The sequence below is a fragment of the Neofelis nebulosa genome, chromosome 4 (assembly GCF_028018385.1).
Source record: "Neofelis nebulosa isolate mNeoNeb1 chromosome 4, mNeoNeb1.pri, whole genome shotgun sequence".
Classification (NCBI taxonomy): Eukaryota; Metazoa; Chordata; class Mammalia; order Carnivora; family Felidae; genus Neofelis; species Neofelis nebulosa.
The window spans coordinates 146,858,116-146,882,034 of record NC_080785.1 but is presented as its reverse complement, the minus strand read 5'-3'; the positions used below and the strand labels follow the sequence as shown (position 1 = coordinate 146,882,034).

At 43.5% G+C, this 23,919-nt stretch overlaps 2 protein-coding genes across 6 annotated transcripts in view; one reads left to right on the top strand and one right to left on the bottom strand.

Moving 5' to 3' along the window:
• CACNA2D3 (calcium voltage-gated channel auxiliary subunit alpha2delta 3) overlaps positions 1 to 23,919 on the top strand; it is an 860,192-nt gene that overhangs the window by 712,373 nt on the left and 123,900 nt on the right. The window lies entirely within an intron of this gene.
• LRTM1 (leucine rich repeats and transmembrane domains 1) lies at positions 10,701 to 22,987 on the bottom strand. The gene is made up of 3 exons (XM_058726528.1): positions 22,184 to 22,987; positions 18,809 to 19,405; positions 10,701 to 13,148 (listed from the first exon to the last, which is right to left on the bottom strand). The coding sequence occupies exons 1-3, from the start codon at positions 22,188 to 22,190 to the stop codon at positions 12,715 to 12,717; spliced, it is 1,038 nt and encodes a 345-aa protein (XP_058582511.1). The 5' UTR covers positions 22,191 to 22,987; the 3' UTR covers positions 10,701 to 12,714.

The window sequence follows — 23,919 nt, the reverse complement described above, 5'->3', positions numbered from 1 at the left end:
AATGGAGAGCTTCCATATGTGTAGGAGATATAGACCACAGACAAGTATTGCATGAATGGAGGGAAGGAGGGGGGAAGGAGCCAGGCAGACTGGTAGCGGTAAATGCTCTATAGAGAATAGACCAGGATAAAGAGATGAGGTGAGGCTGGCAGTGGCAAAGGCAGGGATGTGTGCCCATCTTCACACATGTACGTTTGGCTGTGTGGTAGGGGCAGTGCTTCTCCAGATCAGGGGGTAGGGTGGGTCAGGGAAGGCCCAAGATGAGCAGAGTCCTAAATGGTGAGATGCAGCCATCTGCAAAGATCTGTGGGCAGGGCGTTCCAGGCAGACAGAACAAACTTGTCCAGGAATCTTGAATGAGATCCCTCACACATGTTGTAGCCACGTTCCAGGTGGGTACTCTGAGACACAGACAAGCCTCTCCGGTTTCAGGGGTATTTGCTGGGATCTTAAAGCAGGACTGATGGGCAGGTGGGCAGATGACCCAGGGAGAGGTGGGGAACCCAAGGCAGGTCTTCATTCTAAATATTAGCTATAAGATAGGGTTTTTCTGTGTTTGACATTTGGTTCTCTCTCTCTCTCTCTCTCTCTCTCTCTCTCTCTCTCTGTCTGTCTCTTTCCTTTTTTAAGCTGACAAACAGGAGCAATGCAGGGGCAAAAAGAGGTCTAAGCCAGTATGACTGACAACGGCAAACCTCATAGAAATGGATTAATGATGTAGCTACTAATTATGCCATAGATCAAGTCTGCCACAGAGAACAGCTGCCCCGCATGCCACGGTAGCCAGGGATGGGGGCGCGGTAAGGACTTCTGCTCCAGGAATAAAAATAGCCCAGAAATTTGAGAAACTGGATCCCATGTGCTAACTCTCCAGGACACTCACTGCCAAGAGTCACCGTCCTTTTATAAACCTTATCAAAAGCTCCAACATGTCCTCCACCCAAAAATCAGCAGCAGAACTTTCGGATAACAGGTCCTCTCCCCTGCTTGGGTGTGTTCTGAATCAGCAAGCAAAGACCCTTCTTTTTGAGGTCATGGTGTGATTTGGGCATTAAAGCCAATGTGAACCGAGGGTTTGGCAGTGAGCCCAGGGCCGTTTCGCCCCTCTTGTAAAATGAGGTTGACTGGTGCTTCAGCTGGATTTCTAACAGCCTAGTTTTTAAAGATGGGGATTTGTTTCATCATCACAGAAGAGGAAAGAACTGACTGATAATGGAGAATTACTTACACCCAGATGCTGTCTTGGGGGACCTCTGGGGTTCTTGTTGAGAGAAATAAATTTGCTTATAAATAAATACACGTACAGTGTTTGGCAAATGCCTCCAGTGAGTGCTCAATCATGAGTAGCTGCTAAACTGTCATTACTGTTGCTTCTGTTGTTAGAATGATGGTTGGCTACACCCGCCACTACTCACTAGCCAGGGCTTATTGTCATGTGCTGTTCTCTGTGAGAACTTGCATAGGAAATACCATTACAGTATCTTGACATGTTTCACAAAACTTTGAAACTCACACTTTCATGTCCCCATGTCCCCAGAGTTTGGCCAGCTGCAGCCCATGGGACCAAATCTAGGCTGCAGTCTGTTTTGTTTGGTTTTCTTATAGCTTCATTGAGATATATTTCACATACTGTAAAAACTCACCCACATAAAGTATACAGTCTGTTGGATTTTAGTGTATTGACAGAGTTGTGCAACCATCGCCGCAATCTAATTTTAGAACAATTTCAACATCCCACAAAGAACCCCTTGTACACACACAGTCTCATTCTTGATATCTTATTCCCTACCCCAGCCACAGGATACCACAAATCTACCTTATGTCTCTATGGATTTGCCTTTTCTGGACTTTGCAGATAAATGGAATCACAATAGTACGTGGCCTTGTGTGATCAGCTTCTTTTACTTAGCTTAAGTTTTCAAGGTCAATCCATATTGTAGCATGTGTCAATACTTTGGGGTTTTTTTTGTATTGCCAAATGATATTCTATTGTTTGTACATACACCATTTTACTTATCCATTCATCAGTTTATGGACATTTGGGCTCCCACCTTTTAGCTATTTATAATGTTGATATGAACATTCATGGACAGTGGACATGGACAAGTTTTTGTGTTGATACATATTTCCGTTTGCCTTGTGTAGACACCTAAGAGTGGAATTTTGGCATCATATGGTAATTCTATGTTTGATATTTTGAAGAGCTGTCAAGCTGTTTTCCAGAGTGGCTCCACCATTTTACAGTCTCACCAGCAACGTATGAGGGTTCCAATTTTTCCACATCTTGCTCAACACTTGCTATTGTCTGTCTTCTTTATTTTAGCCATCCTGGTGGGTGCGAAATGATTTGCATTTCCCTAATGACTAATTATGCTGAGCATCTTTTCATGTGCTACTTGAATTTGCTCATAAGAGAAATTTATTTTCAGATCCTTTGCCCATATTTGAGTTACATTATGTGTCTTTTTATTATTGAGATATGAGTTCCTTACATATTCTGGATATAAGTACTTTGTCTGATGTCTACCAGCTGTTTTTGTAAATGACATTTTATTGAAATACAGCCATGCCCTTATTGTCTATGGATACCTTTCTGCTAAAATGGCAGACCTCAGTAGTTGGATAGAGACCATATGGACTATAAAGCCAAGAATATTTAAAAAATGTTTAATGTGTATTTATTCATTTTTTGAGAGACAGAGTGTGAGTGGGGAAGGGGCAGAGAGAGGGAAACAGAGAATCCGAAACAGGTGCCAGGCTCTGAGCCGTCAGAACAGAGCCAGACACGGGGCTCGAACTCACAAACCATGAGATCGTGACCTGAGCCGAAGTCAGACGCTTAACCAACCGAGCCACCCTTTTTTTTTTTTTAATGTGTATTTTAAAGCCAAGAATATTTAATACCTGGCTATTTATAGACAAAAGTTGCCAACTCTTGCTTTGGAAAAAAATATGTCACAATCTATTTTTTTTTTTTAAAAAACATAAAACACTGATTTGTTCCTTCATTTATTTAACATCTTTTTATTTTATAAAAATGAAGTGGGTATTTAAATCAGAGGCTATGTAAGTAAATGTTGAAGACCGAGCTTCATGTATCAGAAGGTGCCCATCAGTTGTGCCTAATGTTTTTGTATATGTGGTTACACAGAAATCCCAATCAAAGATCCTAAGCTTTCTAAAAATATATGCTCTCATTGTCAATCAAGACAGTGATTTACTTAATCTTCGCTCTAGTTTATAAACCTCTGAACGGTGTAATCAGCATAATGCTCGGTAGAGCATTGGAAATGCCCTCACATGCTTTGGTGGAAAACAGTTTATGGGATTTTTTCCCCCCCCAGCATGGATCATGAGAGATTTGGGGATTTATTTAGTTGCCTTTATCCAGGAAAATCTCCTAGTGACCTTGTTGGGATCTTGATCTTATTTAAGACTAGAATATGTGACTCATGCTAAGTGAAGTGCCCACAGAGGAAAAGTGAGCTGACCTGAATCTCCCCTCCTGGAGGAGAAGGACGGACATCAGCAGAGTCTGCAGTAGGAGCATAAATGCTCTGCCAGTCAGTCTGAGGACTCTCTTACTCATGGAAAATGCTTTGGCTGGTTGGTGGTGGGAAAGGGGGACAGTGCGGATCAGAGACTTGCACCCACCAAGAGCTCCTAGGTTCTATTCTGGATGAAAATTTCTGCATGAGACCAGGATAAGTGTCTAATTGTCATTCCTACTTTAAGAACAAATTATATGTGAACAGGGTGAGGCCGATGGGAGTGTATGATTGTCTTTAAACAAAAAAAGAAAATTTTGGAATGAAACCATAGTTTGTGGTCATTTTCCATGCTTTTGCTTCACTAGCCTACTCCTACCAACTTCCAGATTTGTGCTGATATAGTCAGGTTTTTAAGCCAAAATTATTTTTGTTATTGAATTATTTTGTGTCATGCATTTCTCGGTCTCTTATGCCATAGGATTTTTCCACATGTCCCCTCCTTCATTCTCTCCAGAACCCACCCCAGACAAGTTTCATCCGCAGTGAAGCACTTCTCAAGGTCACCTATAACCTCCACATTATGGAATCCAGCTACAAATATGTATTATCTAATAGTTTCCACGAGTCAGGGATCTGGGTGAAGCTTAACTGGGTCATCAGGCTCAGGGTCTCTCACAAAGGCTGCAGTCAAGGCACTGGCCCAGGGTCTTTCATGAGGGTGCAGCGAAAATGTTGTTGGGGCTGTGGTCTTATCTGAAGGCTCAGCAAACAGAGGAAATGCTTCTGCAGTCACTCATGAGAAGCTTAGCAGCTGGTTGTTGGTCAGCCACCGTCCTGACATCCTCGCCATGTGACTGTCTCCACAGGCGTTGACTTTCCTCAGAACAAGCAGGAGAGAATGAGCACAATGGGAGCCAGAGTTTTTTTGTTACTTAGTCCTGGAAGTGATATTCTATGATGTGTACCTCATATTCTTTTTGCTAGAACAAGTCACTGTGTAATTCCAGCCCACCCTCAAGGGGAGGCAGTTCAAAAAGGGCATGAGTACCTTCAAGAATCATCCGAAAAGCTGCCACAACCCACAGGGTCCTACATGATTGGACTCCTCGTTACCCTCTAACCTCAGCTCCTTCTGCCTCGACTTTTGTTCACTTGGCCACATTACCTTTATATTATTCTTCAAACACATTAAATGTGCTCATATGTCAGGGCCTTTGGACCTGTTGTGCCTTCTCCCTGGGACAGTTTCCCTCCAGATATCTTCACCACTGGTTCCATCTTCTCCTTCCGGTTTCTGCTCAACTATTTTCTGAGGGGATTTCGTGATCACCAAGTATAAAACAGAAACTCTTCCTCTCCCATATCCTCAGTACTCTGTGCCCGTCATACCTACTTCTCCACCACTTGATGTACATAGATTTTATGTCATTATCTTCTCCTTCTGGGAGATGTTAAGTTCCATGGGGCATATGCTTTATATCTCTTATTCCCACCTTCATCTCTGATACTTAGAAAATTGCCTGGCATGCAGAAGGTGCTTAGAAATTTATCAAATTATTTGACTTTGCATTGTTTTGTAACCATATTAACTAAACCAGACATACCCCTGACTTTAACTGATTTGGTGCTTATTGCTGGCACTTGAATGGCAGGACTCCACATTTTTCAGTTCTTCTCACATTTCTCCTCCCCCTTCCCCTTCCCCTTGTTTTTATAATTCATCCCTTGATCAATTAAAGTAGGTCTTGAGTCATTTTTCTTCAAAAACAATGCATGGATGGCATGCTCCCTAAACGGTTGCGTATCTGAGAATTGCAAGCTCAGTCTGGTTCCTTGTTAAGTGTCGTTTTTTTGTTTGGTTTCTAGACTTTGGAATATTTAATTTTTTCTTTAAATTTTGAAAATTTTACCAGAATCCGTTTGTTTCATTTATGTGTTTTTTCTCTAATTTATACTGATTGAGACTTTCATGTACCAGGCAATAAGCTAGACTAACTTTTAATATTTTTTCCATTGATCTCTCTTATAGGAAGCCCTTCTCAATCTATATAATTGGAGTTTTTCTTTAGCTCAGGAAAGATGTCTTCTCAGATTTTCTTTCCTTCTGTTTGGCAGGTTCTAATCTGTTTATTGGGAAAACCAAGTATCCATATTTTAGTTCTTTACCATTTCTCCTTCATTTCTGTCATCTTCTGTTGCTTTCATCCCTATTTTTTCTTTTGAATTCCAGGAGTGAATATGCCTGTAATAGTGTTCTATATCACTGATTCAATATGTCCTAATGTTTCTTCTGTACCTCTGATGGTGACTATGGAAGATTTTATTCATTTATTATTTACTATTATTAGCCATTATTATTTTATTATTTGTCATTATTTTATGATTGTTTGCAATTATTTACTCCTTCCTTTCTTTTTTTTAAAGTTTATTTATTTTGAGAGAGAGTACATATGCGCACACAGACAGGGGAGGGGCAGAGAGAGAGGGGGAGAGAAAGAATCCCAAGCAGGCTTCTGTCAGCAAGGAACCCGACATGGAGCTTGAACCCACAAACTGTGAAATCATGACCTGAGCTGAAATGAAGAGTCAGACGCTTAACCGACAGAGCCACCCAAGAGCCCCCCTCCTTCTTTTCTTATAAGGGGACTGAATATCCTTGCCTATTGCTAGGTCACTCCCTGTGCCATCCTACTGGACACTGTATGATTCTGTGCTCCTTAAGTCTGAACTTAGCCATATGACATCTTGTTGCCAATGGAATGTGAGTGGGTATAATGTACACCAAATCCAACCAGAAACTTTAAAAATTGTGCTAGGATATTTTTTGAAATAGATTTTTCATGCTTCTTCTGCATCTTGTGGGCAATGCCACCTTTGTTCCTTTTTAAAAAATATCTTTCAGGAGGTTCTGTTTAGGTTTCTTTCTTAATTTTAATCACCATTAAAATATGGGATGTTTGCGGGATGCCTGGTTGGCTCAGTCAGTTGAGCATCCAACTTTGGCTCAGGTCATGATCTCACGGTTTGTGAGTTCAAGCCCTGCATCGGGCTCTATGCTGACAGCTTAGAGCCTGGAGTCTGCTTCAGATTCTGTGTCTCCCTCTCTCTCTTCCCCTTCTAGGCTCACACTCTGTCTCTCTCTCCCAAGAATGAATAAACATTTAAAAAAATTTTTTTTAAATATGGGATGTTTGCTGATGGACAGAGTGAATGACTTCCCCTTAGGGGTCCCTTATTGTTGACTTCAAATCACACCTTGGAGACTAAGATAGAAGGCTAGTTGATAGGCACAGCCCCTAAACAAATGTCCAGTGTCTAGGTGTCCTCCATCTAGAGTGGCATTGCAGGACCAGTGAGAAACACCATGTCCTACTGCCTGGTGATCTGTCTACTTAGGTAAACCAAAGTCATCTGTAGTTTTCATTCCTTGTAAGAAACAATAGATAAAAGCTGTAGCCCCTACATTGTGCTTATCTTATTGTACTCTCTTCATTTTATCATCCCATTATATGCTACACTGTTGAGATTCTTCATCTCTAGTGGAGGAAGACAGCAAGGTCTTAATGGCAGGTGTTGTAGGACTTAAATGTTCTCAGACATCTTATATGGGAGGAAGTGGTTTCCGTCTGGTTTGTGAAGTCCATGTCTCAGAGAAAGATACCAGAATAAGGATAGGTGGTACATAGACTGTCTTCCTTTGCATCCCTCTCATCTATCTGATGGGCCATATCTCTGCTTTGGATGTTGGGCATCCCTCCTGGAGGCTTGGATCTCATTGACCTGTATTCTCAGTTTCTAGATCCTCATAACTTTTTTTCATCTTTGTATTCATGAGTATTTCAATGGGCAACACTTCTTATTAGGCAGCGTCTAATTTCATCATTTTCTCAAGTAGCTGCGAGAGAGTGTGGCTGAATTTCTACATTCCCATTCTAAGAACATCTTTTCCAGCTCAGCAGAGTCATGGGTGATATAAGGATCTTCATTTTCCTCAGCCTTTTCATCTGATTTACTGGGTCTTGGTGAGACCAGAGTTCTGGCAGTGACACACTGGCTGGTGGATCGGTTTCTTTTCTCTGCCATATTTTAAGGTCAGTGCTAGCAGTGCCAGGAAAGCATCTCAACTGTGACTTCTTCAAACCAGTCACATCCCAGAAAGTGTCCAGATCCTGCATCCAAATTCCTACTCCACTACTTACTAATGGTGTGAACTTGAACAAATAATCCAAATCCAGTGATTTTGTTTATCTGTAATGTAGCAGTAAAATGTCCACATTTTTAAAGTTTATTTATTTTTGAGAGAGAGAGAGAGAGAGAGAGAGAGAGAGAGAGAGAGAGAGAAGTTATAGAGAGAGGGGGAAACAGAGGCTCCAAAGTAGGCTCTGCACTGAGAGAGAGCAGAGATCTCAATGCAGGGCTCAAACTCACGAACCATGAGATCATGACCTGAACCTAAGTCAGATGCTCAACTGACTGAGCCACCCAGGCGCCCCAAATGCCTACATGTTTTGGTCAATACGAGGCTTAGGGAAAATGAAAGCATTACACTTGGGAAACAACTGGCACAAATTGGGTGCTCAATAAAGGTTGAGTGCAGGACTATAATTAATATCATAATGCCGTAGTCTGTTATTGTGGTTCACACTGGTATTTGATATCAGTTCATATTGATACTGTGGTTCACACAGAATGCATGAAGAATAATGGGGGTTTGGTCGTATAATCCATGTTAACCCCATGCTCCTGCACCTGCATTTGTCAAGCCAATAATTAATTATCTGTGTGACTTTGGAAAAGTCCCATTCCTTTTCCATGCTTCTAGTTCCCATTTGTAAACTAAGGACACAGAACTATATCAGGGTAGAAAACAGGTTTAATCTTTATTGTTAACTCTATGTAATCAGTACTGGGGACTGAAAATACAGATTTAAAAGGATTCTGAGGCAGTGGCTGGGCTCAGGAGATAAATTTTCCGTGATCTATTCTCAATGCCTAACATGGGTAGGGAGGCTGGTCACAGCTATCCCAAATTTGTCAGGTCTAAACTAAATGTTCTCTAGGGATTGTCTCAACTCCCAATCCTCTAGTTCCTTTTCTGGGTCTTCTTGATGGGCCTTTGTAATTGGTGACATCCTGATAATAAATGGATATTTACTATCAGTGGAGTGAAAAGTTAAGAATCTGAAAGGAGAGTGGTAGACAATGAAGCCACTTCTCCAAATGGAAATAGAGTTTCTTTGAGACTTCATTGCAATTAGAGCAATAAGAAAGGAAGAAAGAAAGAAAGAAAGAAAGAAAGAAAGAAAGAAAGAAAGAAAGAAAGAAAGAAAGCAAGCAAGCTTGCCTGGGATTCTCACTCTCCCTCTCCCTCTGCCCCTTCCCTGCTCATGAGCATGCATCCTCTCTTGATAGTTCCCTAAAGTTATGCATATAAACCACATCCCAGTGATGCCATGTAGGGTTTGGAACATCATTTGCTTGTAGGTTTCTGTCCATTAACATTTAGCAATGGATACACTAGTGGGTTTAACCAAACCAGAAAGAGTTATTTCCTGATTTCCAGTTAAAAGTTATAGGTTTCTAGCAGTCATATAATTATATTAATGTGTACTACACATAGATTATTTTAGAAATTGATTTATCTACTTCCTTTGATATTTAGGATCTAAGACAAGAGTGTCTTATTTCTGGGGTAACTTGGTTAACTCAGGTAATGGGACTGGACTTTTATGAATCTTCAGGAGGAAATCATGTGAATCACTTTTCAGTCTTGGAATTTTGTGAGGAAGAATAAAACACCCAGTTGTCCATGGACAGTTTATCCATCGTAAGCACAACATTCTCCCTGCAAGTCAGGGGTATTTGCCTTAATTTTAAAAGCTGTTCAGGTATCAGTTACCCGCGAGGTCTTCTCTCTCTACAGTTTCTATTTGCAGGCAGGGTCTATTCTTTATACTTCCTTTTTATATGCCTCACTTCAGACAGCCATAGCATCCGTTGGGTCCTGCTATTGTAAATTTATGATCTCAGGCAAGACAAAAATCACCAGTCTGTAGTCATACTGTTCCACTCAGTATGATGAAAAACAATATTTTAGACGGTTTTCTCAGAATCCATCCATACCATGCATGAATTTTGTCCACAACGTGCCTTTATCAAGGCCCTATGATAGAAGGGCATTTGTATAGGGGGATTTATGAATATGACAGCAGCAATAAGCAGCTGAAAATAATCTATGAGGCGTTTTCAAATTACCCCTCATGAGCTGTAGTCATTGTGAAAGATAATTTGTGGTTCTCACAGAATACCCTGCAAATTGGGTCTTTCATCTGCGATGTTTTTTGTAGTTGAAACATTTCATTTCTCATATTAGCAAGTGATAACTCTGCATTTGTTAATCTAAACAATTTGATTTATATTTTTCTGTGCTGAGAGGCTGTTGACATTTCAGGGTAAGTAATTATTTTCATTGCCAACTGCTGTTTGTGGTGACTGTAGGCAAAAGATCAAAATCTGAATATACATAGGCATTGTTTTAATCATTTGCCTTAAAGACTATTCATAAAACAGGAATCTGTTTGCCTGAGTTATCGTCTGTACTTAGAAATCTAGTAGGACATGGGTGTTGATGAGTGAGGATTCTAGCCACATTCAGGGTTTTCTACAGCGTATTGGAAGCTCTCTCATGTAACCACTGTGGGTGGGGGATCGGGGTTGACCTGCAGTGTCACCAAACCTCCGGCAGAACACTGTGCACTCGCGATCTTAAGTCACAGTGGTGAGAAGAAGCACGTGTTATTGGCCTGGGTACCACCCAGCTTTTGTAACACTTGTTGAAGTATCTCGGAGCTGGTTGCCAGGATTACATGACCGATGCTCACAAAAACACCTCTCACCGTGCCTGGTACCTAGTGCAAGCTCTGGAAAGGTTTGGTGAAATTGGGACGACATATGAAAAGATCTTCTATATTTCCTTTCTTGTGTTGCCTTCTTGGCCAAGGACTTACAGCCCAGGACAAGGGCAAGAATGAATTTTTTCACCTGGAAATAACCACTGTGTCCTTAGACTGGATGCTTAGCCTTGCCCACTGAAGTGCCTCCCAAGGCAGAGCAGAAAAGAGGCCCCAGGGCTTGGGATGGAGTTGTTAGAACAGCCAGCTTTCTCTGGGGTCTGTTTTTGATCTTAAAATCCATGATGAGTTTTCAATCTACTTTCAACATATCGAGGTTTATTTTAACATTCAGGAAAAAATTAACATCAAAGTTGATACGTACCCCCCCCCCCACTGCCCCCAGAAAATCATTTAGCAAAATTGCTCCTCTAAGAAGATGGTCCATCTTTAGCTTGTGGTATGTGGGGCCCACACTAGTTGTGAGTCTCTGTGGGCAGGTGTAGATGGCCTCTGTGATGATTAGGGGTGCATAGGTGTGTGTCCTGCAGGGTGGGCTGTGGTAGGTTCATCCGTATTTCCCTTGGCCTCTTTATACTATTGGCCAAGGCTCTGGCTGCATCAGACAGGGAGAAAATAACTCCTGCCTGTGTGGACCTCCCATTCACATTCCAGGTTAGGGAATGGACTACTAATTTAGGATCCAAACTGAGTTTTACATGGCCTGAAGGAGTGAATGTAGAGCCAGTGCCCTGAATGGCAAATGTGTTTTATCCTTTGAACCAATTCCAATTGATTAGTTCTGGTTGCCTACAGTGCTGTCTTAAGAAGGCATCTGTGTTGCATCAAGGCTCAGCTGGGAGGAGTGCTGGGATTGATTAGCGATGTCTGTCAAGGCCTCTGGAGGGACAGCTGACCCTATATTTGCCATTCTCTGCTTTTGACATGTCCTTAACTCCTCTCTGTAAAATGATTTTAATACTAACAGGTGACTCTAAGTGTGAGATATGGATTCATGAGAGAGAGCAGGTAGATGACATTTTAAGAAAACCTAACATGAGAAAATGCAAATTTACAAAATACATAAATCTGGAGCCAATTATTGCCATTACAGAAAGATTCCATGAAAGGTTCCTTTAAATAGCGAGCTCCCCTACTGCATTAAAATGATGATTTAATTTATAAAAATTCACTTTGCATGCAACTCTTCAGGACTGTGTCCATGGAGTAAAGCAGGCCACACCTGATTTTTTTAAACCTAGGCCCAAACAATATTCAGGATGGCTGCTGCCACCTAACTTGAGTCTCTTGATGATTTCCACTCTCCCCAGACTTCCTTCCTACTTCCTACCCCAGAGTGTTGAGTAGACAATCTGGGTGGTGGTCAACAGCTGCTGGCTTCCACCCTGCCACGGCTGCATTTCATTAGTGGGTAAACTGATTGCTCCGAGTATGTTTATGTGTGGGTGTGGTTGTACAAGTCTGTGCACTCGGTGCACTATGTATGTAGATACAGATACACACAAGCCATTATCTTGCTCTCAGCCCACCCTAAATTTGTTCCTGCTGTAAGAGTTATAAATGGAAGGTTCCAATCGCCTGGTGGATACAGCCTTCTGGTAACATGTGCCCTGGATTCCAGCTCCCCATCCTCTTAGTGTTTGTTTATATGTTATTTACCCTTGCATCAGAAAACTTCCCCAGACCCTGAGCCTGAGTCCCATTATCCAGACATGGAACCCTCCTCTTCCTCTGTGGCCTCGAAAGCCCCAAATGGTTTTCTGATTTAGAAAATTAAATATAATCTGACTCTTGTGGCAAGCTATGCAATTCCCAACCAACAGACTCTCCCATTAAATATATAACATGCAGAACATCTAAAAGTATCACTGATCTCACATGAATTTGAATTATAGAAGCATTCAGTGCCCCTCGGGTAAGATAGCCAGCTTCTTCCCAGGCACTCAAAATTGGGCAGTTTTCCAGTGGACCATAAAGCTCCCGGGAATGAGGACTAGTGCGTGTGTTTGAATTTCTGATGCTCTTTAAAGCCACGTAAGTCAGGGAAGAGTACCTGAGAGGTAGATCTTCCCCTTCGCAGGGTACGGCCTTCCCCCACACAGAGTAACTGCAGTAACTTCTCAGACACAGAGCACAAGTATTGTCTCTGTTTCAACATGGTATTTTTTAAATCTCAACATAATTTTTCCCTGGGGATGTTTTTTGTTTTCCTTTTGAAAAAAGCAAAATGAGACAGTCACAGTGAACGCATCAGCCCGACTCCACACTTTCTTCTGGCCTAACGTGATTCTTCCTCTTTGAGGTGGAGGCTTTCAGGCCTGTGCGAGGTCATGCGGCCCTTTCCCTTCCATCTTCACAGACTCGTCCGTCTGAGCCAAGCGCCCCCCATTGTACTGCGCTGTGACTGCCGCATAGGTACAGCCGTAGATGGCGGCCGCCAGCATCATGAGACACACGATCCCACACACAACCCCGGTGATGACGACGGTGGCCACCGCGTGACGCAGGTTAACCGGCCTCGGCTTGGGTTTGAGCTCACATTCCGAGTGGTCTCGCTGCCCCGTGCTGGGGCTCTCAGGAGACCCGGGGCCCGGCCGGTGGGCAGAACCCAGCTGCTGCACCCCCCATGTCCCCACACCCAGAGAAGGGAAAGGGCAGGGCTGGTACAGCTCATGAGGGATCTTCAGGAGGTCCTTCCCCTTCCAGGTGTCGGGTGACACACAGGTGACACTGTCTGTTATTCCCCCTTTAAAAAACAAAAGCAAAGGCTGACAACAGAGTCTGGTAGGACTGAATTCCAAAATCCTCAGCCTGCAAAAGCTTAGGCAGATATGATTTATAAAGCACCTTTTTCCCCATCTTTGGAGTCAAAGGACTTTATGACTTTAGGATTTCTAAGTTGGCTAAATGCTAGAAACGTTACACACTAAATGGGCAATTATGTATGACCAAGAATTCGTTAGAATCCAAGTCACTGCTACCTGATAAATGCTGAGGGAAAAGCCCTGTAGAAGCTGACAAGAAGGGGAACTGGAGGCCAACCTGAGGCACAATATGCCTGCCACTCATCACCACCACCCCCCAAAGAACCCCGCCCCACGAGACAGGTACTGTACCAAATTCCCACCAGAAATCTGAAACAACAGGTAAATGAAATAAATGTCCTTTGCTGTGATGTTATGTGTTAATTACAAAGACCCCATGTGTCTACCACCTGTCTTCAGTGATGCCAAAAGGGAAGGTCAATGGCCTTTTGAGTGTTTGTGTGTCTTTGACAGTAATATTAGTTTAATTCATGGGATTAAGTACAATTAATGTGTCTCCTCGGGCCTTGGAACATTCAGTAATTTGAGTACTGAACTTTCCAGCGCGTTATTAGAGCCAGTTTCCATTCTCTGTAAGGTGATTGATTTCCTCAGGTATGTAGACTAGTGTTGTTCAGGGGTAGGGGGTGGATTTGGGTGCCCAGTAATTGTTTTCTAGAAAGAGCACTGAGCTAACAGATTTCATTCTGGCCACATATGACCACTGATTTACGGTTTGACCTCTGGCAAATTGATTTCTCTGGTTAGATCTTTTGCCATTAAAACACCGTATTTGTATCTGATTCGATAGTTTACAAAGTGCTGCTAGAGAAGTCCTCACAACTGTGCTCTAATGGGTAATTCTTGTCCAAGGTCACCCAGGCCATAAGTGGGTGGATCAGCACTCAAACCCTGCCCTTCCTCTTGATCCCAGTTTTCCCACTGCACTCACAGCCTCTCTCCACCTCCTCCTCCCTTTTCTCCCTCTCCTCTGGAGCCTCTTGAGGTCAGTGGAGTAAACACAATGACCTTCAGTTAGGCCCTTTGACCAGTCAGAACTTGGCTTGCATGACCTCAGCTCCCCCAGCTTAGCTCCCCCAGCTGCCATGAACTCCTCCCCCAGGATGGCTGTGAAGCCTGGCACCACTCTTGGCCAAGTTAGGCTCTTTGTACACACCACAGGTGGATTATGGAATTATGCGAGAAAAATCACATGCAGGAGATGGTCACTTCAATGTAATTATAACCTGTTGCACAGCTTCCGTCCATTGTCTGGGTCTCATAAGCAGAGTCCTACAAGGCCCTGTGAGTAGTTGGGGGCATTTTGTAGTGCAAGCATTATCATGGCCCAGGTCACACTGGGATCAGTGGCTATGGCAAAATTCAACCCATACTTTTTGGTCACCACTGCTTGAAACTGAATGGCCTATGACTAGTGTCTCTTAGGTCCCTCCTGGCTTCTTCAGTAATCCCCTGAGGCAAGAGCCCCAACTCTAGAGCAAAAAGGTATCAGAAGTATTTCTTCCTTTCCTGAGCTCATATGCAGGAGGCCAGAGGTACAGGGTAGTTGCTCCTGATGAGCCCTGGGTGCCCTTAGGCTATGCTGAGACTATAGATCCCTGCCTCATGGACCATTTCATGCCTCTGCCCAGCAACTTGTTATAAGACAGAAGGCCACAGAGACTGAAATGAAGTCTGAGAAGAAGTAATGACATTTAAACTGGCCAAAGAACACTGAGACGCCCCCCAGGGAAAGAAAGGCTGCCAGCCATGGGACCAGCAATTCTACCAGCTGACCCATTCTTCAACTGGGGTGGTCCACCCCATCACTCCAGGCTTACACAGTATCTTCTCCAGTTTAAAGCTTCCTTATGATCAATATTAGGGTGGGACTCATGGCCTTGGGACCCAGAGTGCTGAGGAAATACACAGGCTGGAGCCAGGGACATCCTGGAAGTCAGAGGCTATGGCTGCCAAGAGCTCCCTGGCCACCTGTGCAGCTGTGTCCTTGGGATTCACCTCCCAGCCTTCCACTACCATCTCCTCAGCCATGACCCCAAAAGGCAAATCTGCTGATGACAGCTTGAGCGTCATCAAGGGAAAGGCCCCCTCCCTTCTAGATTCATAGCAGCTGATAATGCAAGAAGCTGCAGCTTGCCGAGCCCTCATTATCCCCTATCTGGCCACCGGTAACTCTTAACCAGTGTCTTGGAAGAAATTGGATTCAGATTTTGAGTCTGTGACTTAGCTGTGCCACCATAAGCAAGTACTTGGTCATTCTTTGCCTCTGCTTGCTCATCTGGAAAGTGGGAGGGGAGGGTAATGGTGAAATTCATCTCACAAGATCACTCTGAGGTTCAGTTGGGTGAAGTATGTCAAGTATTTAACACAATACCTAACTGTAAATGTTACAGTTAGCTATTGACAAGAAGATGATTTGAATACTCTTGAATGGAGAGAGAGGAATACAGATTACAAAATCTATGTGCCTCCTTTTGTGAAGGAGATGTTTAGTAGGTATTCATGAAGGCACATTTTTTGGCTCTTGAGCCCACAGGAAGGCAAAATTTCCCTGCCCATTGTAGTCAGGTTGGGGACTTAGTTCTGGCCCATGGAAATAATGAATGCCACTTTCAGGCCACAAAACCACCTGCTTAATCCTCCATGTGATCTATTCCCACTTGATGGTGACCTTAGAGGCCACGTGGTAAAGTGGCACCATCAGAATCTGGAAGGGGCTTATGTCCATGAATGACTGCATGGGACCCAGCCCCACCTCGCCCCTTGGTTCTAACGAGAGTAAGCAACAGACTTTAATTGTGCTCATCACTGACACGGGTGTCATATCCACCAGCCTGTCCTAATACTGTTAGTGTTTGTATTTATTTATGTAGCCTTTAAAAAATAAGGTCTTGACCAATATCTGTTTTGCCTTATTCAGTATCTATTGTTCATGATGCAATCTGAGAATCAGAATGTGCTCCAGGAACTTTCTGGCTTAACTCTGTCAGCTTCCACCTGGTGATGCTGAGAGGTTGGGAGGGACATTAATGTGCCCAGAGGTCAAAGTTTGTGAGTTTGTGGCAGAGTAGGGGAGCTTTCTTCTAGCCCATGCTGCTTCTAGTATCCTGGACCTGGCAACTATCTTTTGTCAAGAAATGTTCTTTGATGAAAACTTTCTTTCTGTGATGGTTTAGTGTATGCTTAGAATTTAGTCAGAACACAATTGCTAAAGCCACTTTGCCTCTAGGTGTGAAAAGTTTTAATTGCAGCCTTTTATTAGAATGACTTTTGCCACATTGCATGCCCCCTGTTGTAGGTCAACTTGAAGATTATTTGGCTAGTGATAGGCTATTTGCTGTTATATTGTTGAGAGGGATTCTTAGTTCAGTATCAGTATTGTATGTCTGAACTCATATTGTGTTCTATCCCCCTTCCCTCCATGTGACAGCTACAACCATCCAGACTTTTCTGATCCCCTAATTCATGTCTATAGCTCTGATAGCTTCCTGAGTTAGAGGCTCAAACATACAGCCACCAACTCAACAGCACCCACAATATATATGGGTATATATTGGATATATAATGGGCATCCTGAACTTGACTCGCCCCAAATTCAACTCTCGATTTATGGTCTCCCCCATATACTAGCCCACTTGCCAAAGAAGGCAGCATCAAGACCTGCACTGCAACTTGTTGTAACTCAATGCTAGCCTATAATCAATGGGAAGTGGAGGTCTGTCCCTTATCAGCCCCTGGCGTCACTATTTATGTGGTCAATCTTACAGGACAATACAAATTGAATTTCCCATAATAAACTCTCTTTTCTTCAGTTCCCATTCCAGTCCATTTGCAATTTCTATCTGTTCAGTATTCCAAGTATCTCCCAAAGTTGGTCATTTCTCATAACACTGGTCTGAGCTACCATCTTCTTTTCCCTGGGTGACTGAAATCAGTTTCTCCCCTAATCCCCTTGCTGCTGCTTCTGCAGCCTGTTGTCTGTTCTCCCTAGAGTCACCAGAGTCACCTTTTGACATGTAATTAGATATTGTTCCCTTGACTAGAATTCTTTAAGGGATTTCCATTTCATCTAAAATAAAATCCAAATGACTCAGCCCGCTCTGCACATTCCTACCTGACCTGGCCCCTGAGTACTTGTGTTGCCTCATCTCTCTGCTCTCTCAGCCCCTTCCTCTGTTCTAGCCACTTTTCGTCCCTCTTTTGTCTCTCAGTCAAGCCAAGCTTACTCCCCTGTCAGACCTTTTGCACTTTCTATCCTTTTTCCCAATTATCTCATGGCTCATTTCTCCTCCTTGTTCAGGTTCTGCTCACCCATGTCACCTCCTTGGAGAGGTCTTTCCTGTCCTTCCTGTCTGCAGTGGGACCCCCATCCTATCACTGTCTCTCCCCTCACCCTGCCTCATTGTTTTCCCAGTGCCAAGTGCTGTCTGAACTTAGATATTTATTGGCCATCTTATTTAACATCTGTTTCTGTTATCAGCTTGTAACCTCCATGATAGTAGAGATTTTCTTGTTCACATTTTCTCATTGCCTAGAAAAGTGCCTGGCACATAAGTGGCACTCAAGTATAGGAATGAAGGAATGAATGAATGAATGATGCTTGAAAGTTAAGAGGAAAGAAGCATTGTGCTATAGAGGAAAGAATGTATGGCCAAGACCCAACAGTCATTCATGCTATTCTTATCTGTGCTTCTACTCCGTCATTTTGGAGAAGTCACTGATCATCTCTGGGCCTCCATTTCCCATTGATTATAGGCTAGCATTGAGTTAGAAGGGATTGGAAAACTTTTCTATAAAGAGCCAAATAGTTAATATTTTAAGCTTTGCCAAATAGTCTCTGTCACAACTATTCAGCTTTGCCTTTATAGTGCAAAACAGCTAAGGACATGATAAATCAGCCTGGATGTCTCCCAATAAATATTTACAAAAACAGGAGTGGGGCTGGATTTTGCCCTTGGGCTGTAGTTTGGTGACCCTCTGGGTGATTTCCAGAGCCCCCATCTTTAATATTCTAGATTCTTTTTCCTTGATTTTATCATCTGGTGAAGAAATAGAAAACAACTTTAGAGAGGGGTCCCTATTGCATCCAATTTCAATAACAGTGGTATTTGCTAAAGCAGAAGGGATAATCTTAGGGAAGATTTGTAGCTATCAAATTGGTAGATGCATACACAGGGGGAAATTCCCAAGGAGAGACCAGGCTGGATCACACTTGAAAATTAGAGTTTGGTGCCACTTTGGAGCTGAGCAGTTATTGAGGGGGTGATTGAATTTCCCTCCTTCTTAGGGGCCTGCAGCTCTCAGATAAGTAATGTTGTTAATCAAAAAGTGGAAAGTTGTCTCCGTGAATCATGTTTGTAGATGCATTTAAATCCTGAATTTAAACAGTCTCTAATGACTCACTGCCTCTTTTGCCATACCATGAAATGACATCAGTGTGAAAAAGCTTAGACATCAGTGTGAAAAAGCTTACACTGGCCCCTCACACACTCCTCGATGTTCCTTCTAATGCAGACAACAGATGAGGTTCATCCTAAGCCGGTAACACACAGATGAGAGGTTCCAGATAGACGTTACTGACCTTTATAGATAAATTTCTCCAGCCAGAGTTTAAGACTGAGCAGGTGGCAATTGCATTTCCAGAGGTTGTCCTTGAGAAATAAAAGCCTCACGTTGGGCATGGATTCTAGGAGCTCTCGATCAAGCTGCTGAAGCTGGTTTTGTTGAATTGCAAATACCGTCAGGTTCTCCCAAGGCTTACCCAGGGATATGGGAAGGTGGCTTATGTTGTTTGATGACAAATCAAGCTCCCGCAGCTGTGGGAGGGAATGGAAAAGTCTGCTTTCCAGAGAATGCAGGGAGTTCTGGGTTAGGTTTAAGACCTGCAAGTGCTGAAGTCCATGGAAGACTCCAGGGGCCAGATCTGAAAGGGAATTGTTGTACAAGTTCAGGGTCCTGAGGTGTGGCACCGACCTGAATGCAAAAGCAGGGAGCTGGTGTATCTGGTTATCTTGCAAGTGCAGCGTTAGGGTCTGAGGAGGCAAATCGGGAGGGATTTCAGCCAGACCCTGCCGGCTGCAGTCTACAGACCGTGAGGGTGAGTGACAGCGGCACCTCGTGGGGCAGCCACACACCACCCGGAGCAGGAAGATCACAATGGAAAGCAGAAGCAGTTCACCTGCAAGCAATGAAAAGAAATTGAGATCAGAACCAATCTTCAAGTGATGTCAGTGTTTGTCCCCCCTTTGAAATCACAAGTACGGTGACTCGGAGCCAGCTAACATCTACAACCTGTACGAGACATTCTGTCACTCCCCATACTTAGGAAAGTCGGGCTGGGCTGGGTTCCTCCCCAGCGTGGTCAGCTGTTGCACACTCTGTGCTAACTATGGTCAGAGGCCTCGGGAAAAATACTTTCTTGGTGGCTCAGTAATAGGGAGATGGAAGGCTGTCAAATAGAAAGGTGAAAAAAATCTTGGGGGGCACATGCCTGTTGTAGGGTGCAGCAGAATTATATGAGGACAGAAGTTTAGAAAAATAGCAGGTCAGTCAGATATTCATATTTCCAAAAGGTATGCTCCAGATCGGCGCCATCCAATGGAACTTTCTGTGGTGATGGAAATGCTCTGTATTTGCTGTCTAGTATGGTAGTTGTTAGCTGCATGTGGCTACTGAGCTCTTGTGGCTACTGCAACCAAGGAACTGAATTTTTATTTGTATTTAATTTTAACTAATTTAAATTTATTAAAAAAATTTTTTTACATTTATTCATTTTTGAGAAAAAGAGACAGAGCATGAACAGGGGAGGGCCAGAGAGAGAGAGAGAGAGAGAGAGAGAGAGAGAGAGAGAGAGAATCCAAAGCAGGCTCCAGGCTCCAGGCTCCAAGCTGTGAGCACAGAGCCTGGCGCAGGGCTGGAACTTAGAAACCCTGAGATCATGACCTGAGCCGAAGTTGGACGCTTAACCAACTGAGCCACCCAGGCGCCCCATTAGTTAATTTAAATTTAAATAGCCACATGGTGGCAGTGGTTACCATATTGGATAGGGTAGGTTTACAGTATTCCTATATATTGATGTCGTGTTTGCAGGTATAATTCCATGAATGATTATCATCTCTACTTTTTATTCAAGAGATTTTAAAAATGCAGAAAAGCATGTAACAAACACCCATATTCCTATAACAAAGTTCTGTCAATCATTCATAGTTTGTCATATTTTTCACCTCTTTTTTCTTTTAACTTAAAGAAACAAAGCATTACTGAAATCCCTTTGATTAGCACCCAAGTGATGTTTTCCAGCATGAACCCTCCTCACCCCTACCATCGCCAATATATCCCTCTAGGCCTTTAACAAACAATACTTCATAACAACAACAATAGCAAACAGTCATGTATCCCATGTTTTGAGCCAGGCACCATTATAAGTGCATTATATATATAATCTTATACATTTAATCCTCATGACCTTGTAAATCTGGTTTCATTATTATCCCCATTATAAAGGTGAGGAAACTGAGGCACAGAGAAGGTAAATCATTTGTCCAAGGTCACGTAGACAATGAGTAGCAGAATCGTGATTTGAACCCAGTCTGCTTCCAGAGTCTGCCAGGATCCTTATCTGCTATGTTTTACCACCTGTAAAACTTTTATACCCCCCCCCCACACACACACGCTACATGATGTTTTATATAGTGTGTTTTAAGACTACATAAATATAGTCCTTGGCACATCTCATTCTGCAATTTACTCTGTTCACTCAAAGCTGACCTATCCATGCAGATATCTAGAGGGTTTGTTCATTCCTTTTAAGTGCTATAGACAATTCCGCGGTGACACCATGCCAGATTTAATATTTAGCCATTCCCTTACTGGTGGGCATTTGAGTTTCTGCTGCTTGCCTTCACTACAGATGATGCTGCAGAGAGCGGCCTTGCACGGGACAACCTGACCATGCAGAAATTACAAAGAGGGTCTCTGGAATCAACAGGAGCTTCCTCACAAAGTTCAGAGAGGATGCTAGATTGACATTTTTTTAGATACTGCTAGATCATTGTCCAGAGTAGCTATAATTCTTCCTGTTTTGTTCCAGAGATTTGAATTTCAAAATATGGCAAGGACATTTTGTTAAATTGGCAGAGGAATTCACAAGGCCACACAATAATATTTAAAACTCAAGATGTTTTCTACGTATAGAGAGAGCTCTTAGAAGAGGTCGTTTGTTTGTTTGCTTTGGGCCTTGAGTAGGGAAATAGACAATGTGGCTGTCCAATGCACTGGGCCTCTGAATTCTCTACTGATATGAACAGTGCCTAGGGCAACAGGGAAGATATGTGGAGAGTCTTCTGAAAATTCTGCTTCATTTAGTTTAGCTCAAGGGATATAGAACATCAGAGTCCCCTTCCCTGTTCCAAAATATAAAAGAGCAAAATCCTTGTTTCCCTTTCTGTAATTTTGCAAATAATCTAAATGACTCTTTTCAAAGCCAACATATCTTCCTAGGAGAGGGCTATGGGGCTCAGGCATCAATTAGTTGCACAAAATCTAATCTGAAGCCAGAGAACAGGTTTTCCACAGAGTCCACTAATCTATTAATGAAAGCCTTGTCCTTCTGAGCTTGTATCCAGCTTGTTCCTTCTTCCTTAGGTCCCACTCCCCCACCTGCCCAAGGGGACGATATGTGAACTCCAACTTGAAGCGCTGTATTTTCTATGAAATGGCCTGCAGCATGCCGACTGCATATCCAACGATAGCTGAGCACATTTGTCCCCACACCCTTCTTTGGACCCAATGTGGCACAAATATACATTCCCCACTAGAGACATTTTCTCAATCTGTTTGGTCTTTAGGGAAATACAACCTGGAAGTAGGCTTCCCACAGATACCTTGCAGAAGGGACCCCTTTCCTCTCACGGACAGAGAACTTTTCTAAAGCAGGGGGGGATTCATCATGGCTCACCTTTCATGACTGAATCTCCGCAAGCTTCCTTGCTGAACCCGTGGCCCACCTCTATTAATCTGCAGATCAACAAACCAAGGGCATGGCAAACCCAGAGCCCAGCTTGTCATTCACTTTTTCTGAATCCCGCTTGTGCTTTATCTTCAATGCAGCAAAGGGCTGTGGCTTCCAGGAGACTGCTTATTGAAGCAATGCTTCCACCGTCTCCATCTGGCTGGGATTGTTTTCCATAAGAGGATCTTTTGATTGGGCCCCTCTTCTTTCTTAAAGTGTCGGCCTCCCCAAGATCACCCTTGCTTTTCCCATTCAGATGGCGAGCCCCAGAGAGAATGTTTGTCAAACCTCAGTGAACAGCTGTAGCATTCAAACATGACCTCGATGGCTCAGCCTTTTTGATTATTTAATCTGCTTGAAGTCCAGGGCACTGAAATAAAACTGCCTTCTTAATCCGGTGGTGGCTTCTGAATTCTGTTGACTTATTAACCATGCTGTGTCAACCCCCATCGGGTTGGGGGACGCTCGCTGTGGCTCCTCGATCTGGGGGTCTAGCAACAGAGCCAGCAGAGTGTGTAATATGAGGACAAATTGGCCTGCTGGAGGCTGACACGGTCTCCACAGTGCACTCGTTTCGTCTTATTCAGCCAACATCCGTAGGGATTAGCTTGTGTTGACAGGGTCTTGATGCTCTGAAATTCATAGTCATGGCTTCCTTTAGTGGACATCACAGTCTCTTCTCACTGGTGCCACAAATACTTCTCAGCTGCTCCTTTGCTTTCTCCCCCCGAACTGACCTTTCGGTTCGCCTGACTTTGGAAATACTTCTCAGTCTTTCATCATTTCCCTGATGCTGAGGTTCTGGCCCTTCCCTCATTTTTCACGTCTGAAACAATAAAGCTGCCCCATGAGCACCAGGTGTCCATGAACTGTGGCTGTTCCCTAGTTGAAGCTGCTGGGAGCTTTCCCACTGGGGACTGGAACATTCTTTGAATGTGCAAATCCCCCCGTCATTTGCTGAGGTGGGGTTTCAGTGTCTGAGGCTTCTCCTCAGCGAGGCCAAAATGCTCCCACGCCCAAGGCGACTGCAAGGAAGGTGAAAACCGTGCTTTTACTGATGTAGCATGAAGTGGCAGTGTAATAGAGCAGTTGAGTGTGGGATTGGGAATTAGATGGGTCTGGATTTGGATTCAGCTTCACCATTCACCAGCCCGATGTCTCTGGGCGAGTGAGTCTCCCTCTGGGATCCTAATAGCCTCATCTTTAACACAGGGATAGTGATATTTTTGGCTTCACAAGATTGTTCCAAGGATTCAATTAAAGCAAGCAATGCGTGTCATGGCCCTGAATGCTTTAGTAAATGTTCACGGTTACCCATGAGAATGCCTGGCGGGACCTCTATGCTGCTAGCGTCCAAAGCACAGCCTTGACTCGACAGGGAGGAGGAAGACGCTGACCAAAGACCAGGATATCTGGGCCCTCATGCCACGCTGGTGGGACCGAGGGAGGAGGACCCTTGTGAATGAAGTTGAAAAACCGGATTGTGACCATCCTTAAGAGCCTGCACTTTGGGAATCCCTTGCCTCCTTTGGCCATGCCCCTTCCAGTCTCACAGAACCCAATATAACCATCCTGCCCCCTCCCTGAAAAGTCCACTTTACCCAGCCTGCTATCTTTTGTCCTTTTCTGCAACGTTCTTGGAACACCGGTGATACCATGGAGGAAAGTCAGGTGTAGGTAAC

Bases quoted from the DNA above. Each gene is read 5' to 3' on its own strand.
- LRTM1 (XM_058726528.1), bottom strand. The intron at 13,149-18,808 runs GTCAGTAACGTC...TGTTTTTTAAAG, and splicing joins GGAGAAATTTATCTATAAAG to GGGGAATAACAGACAGTGTC.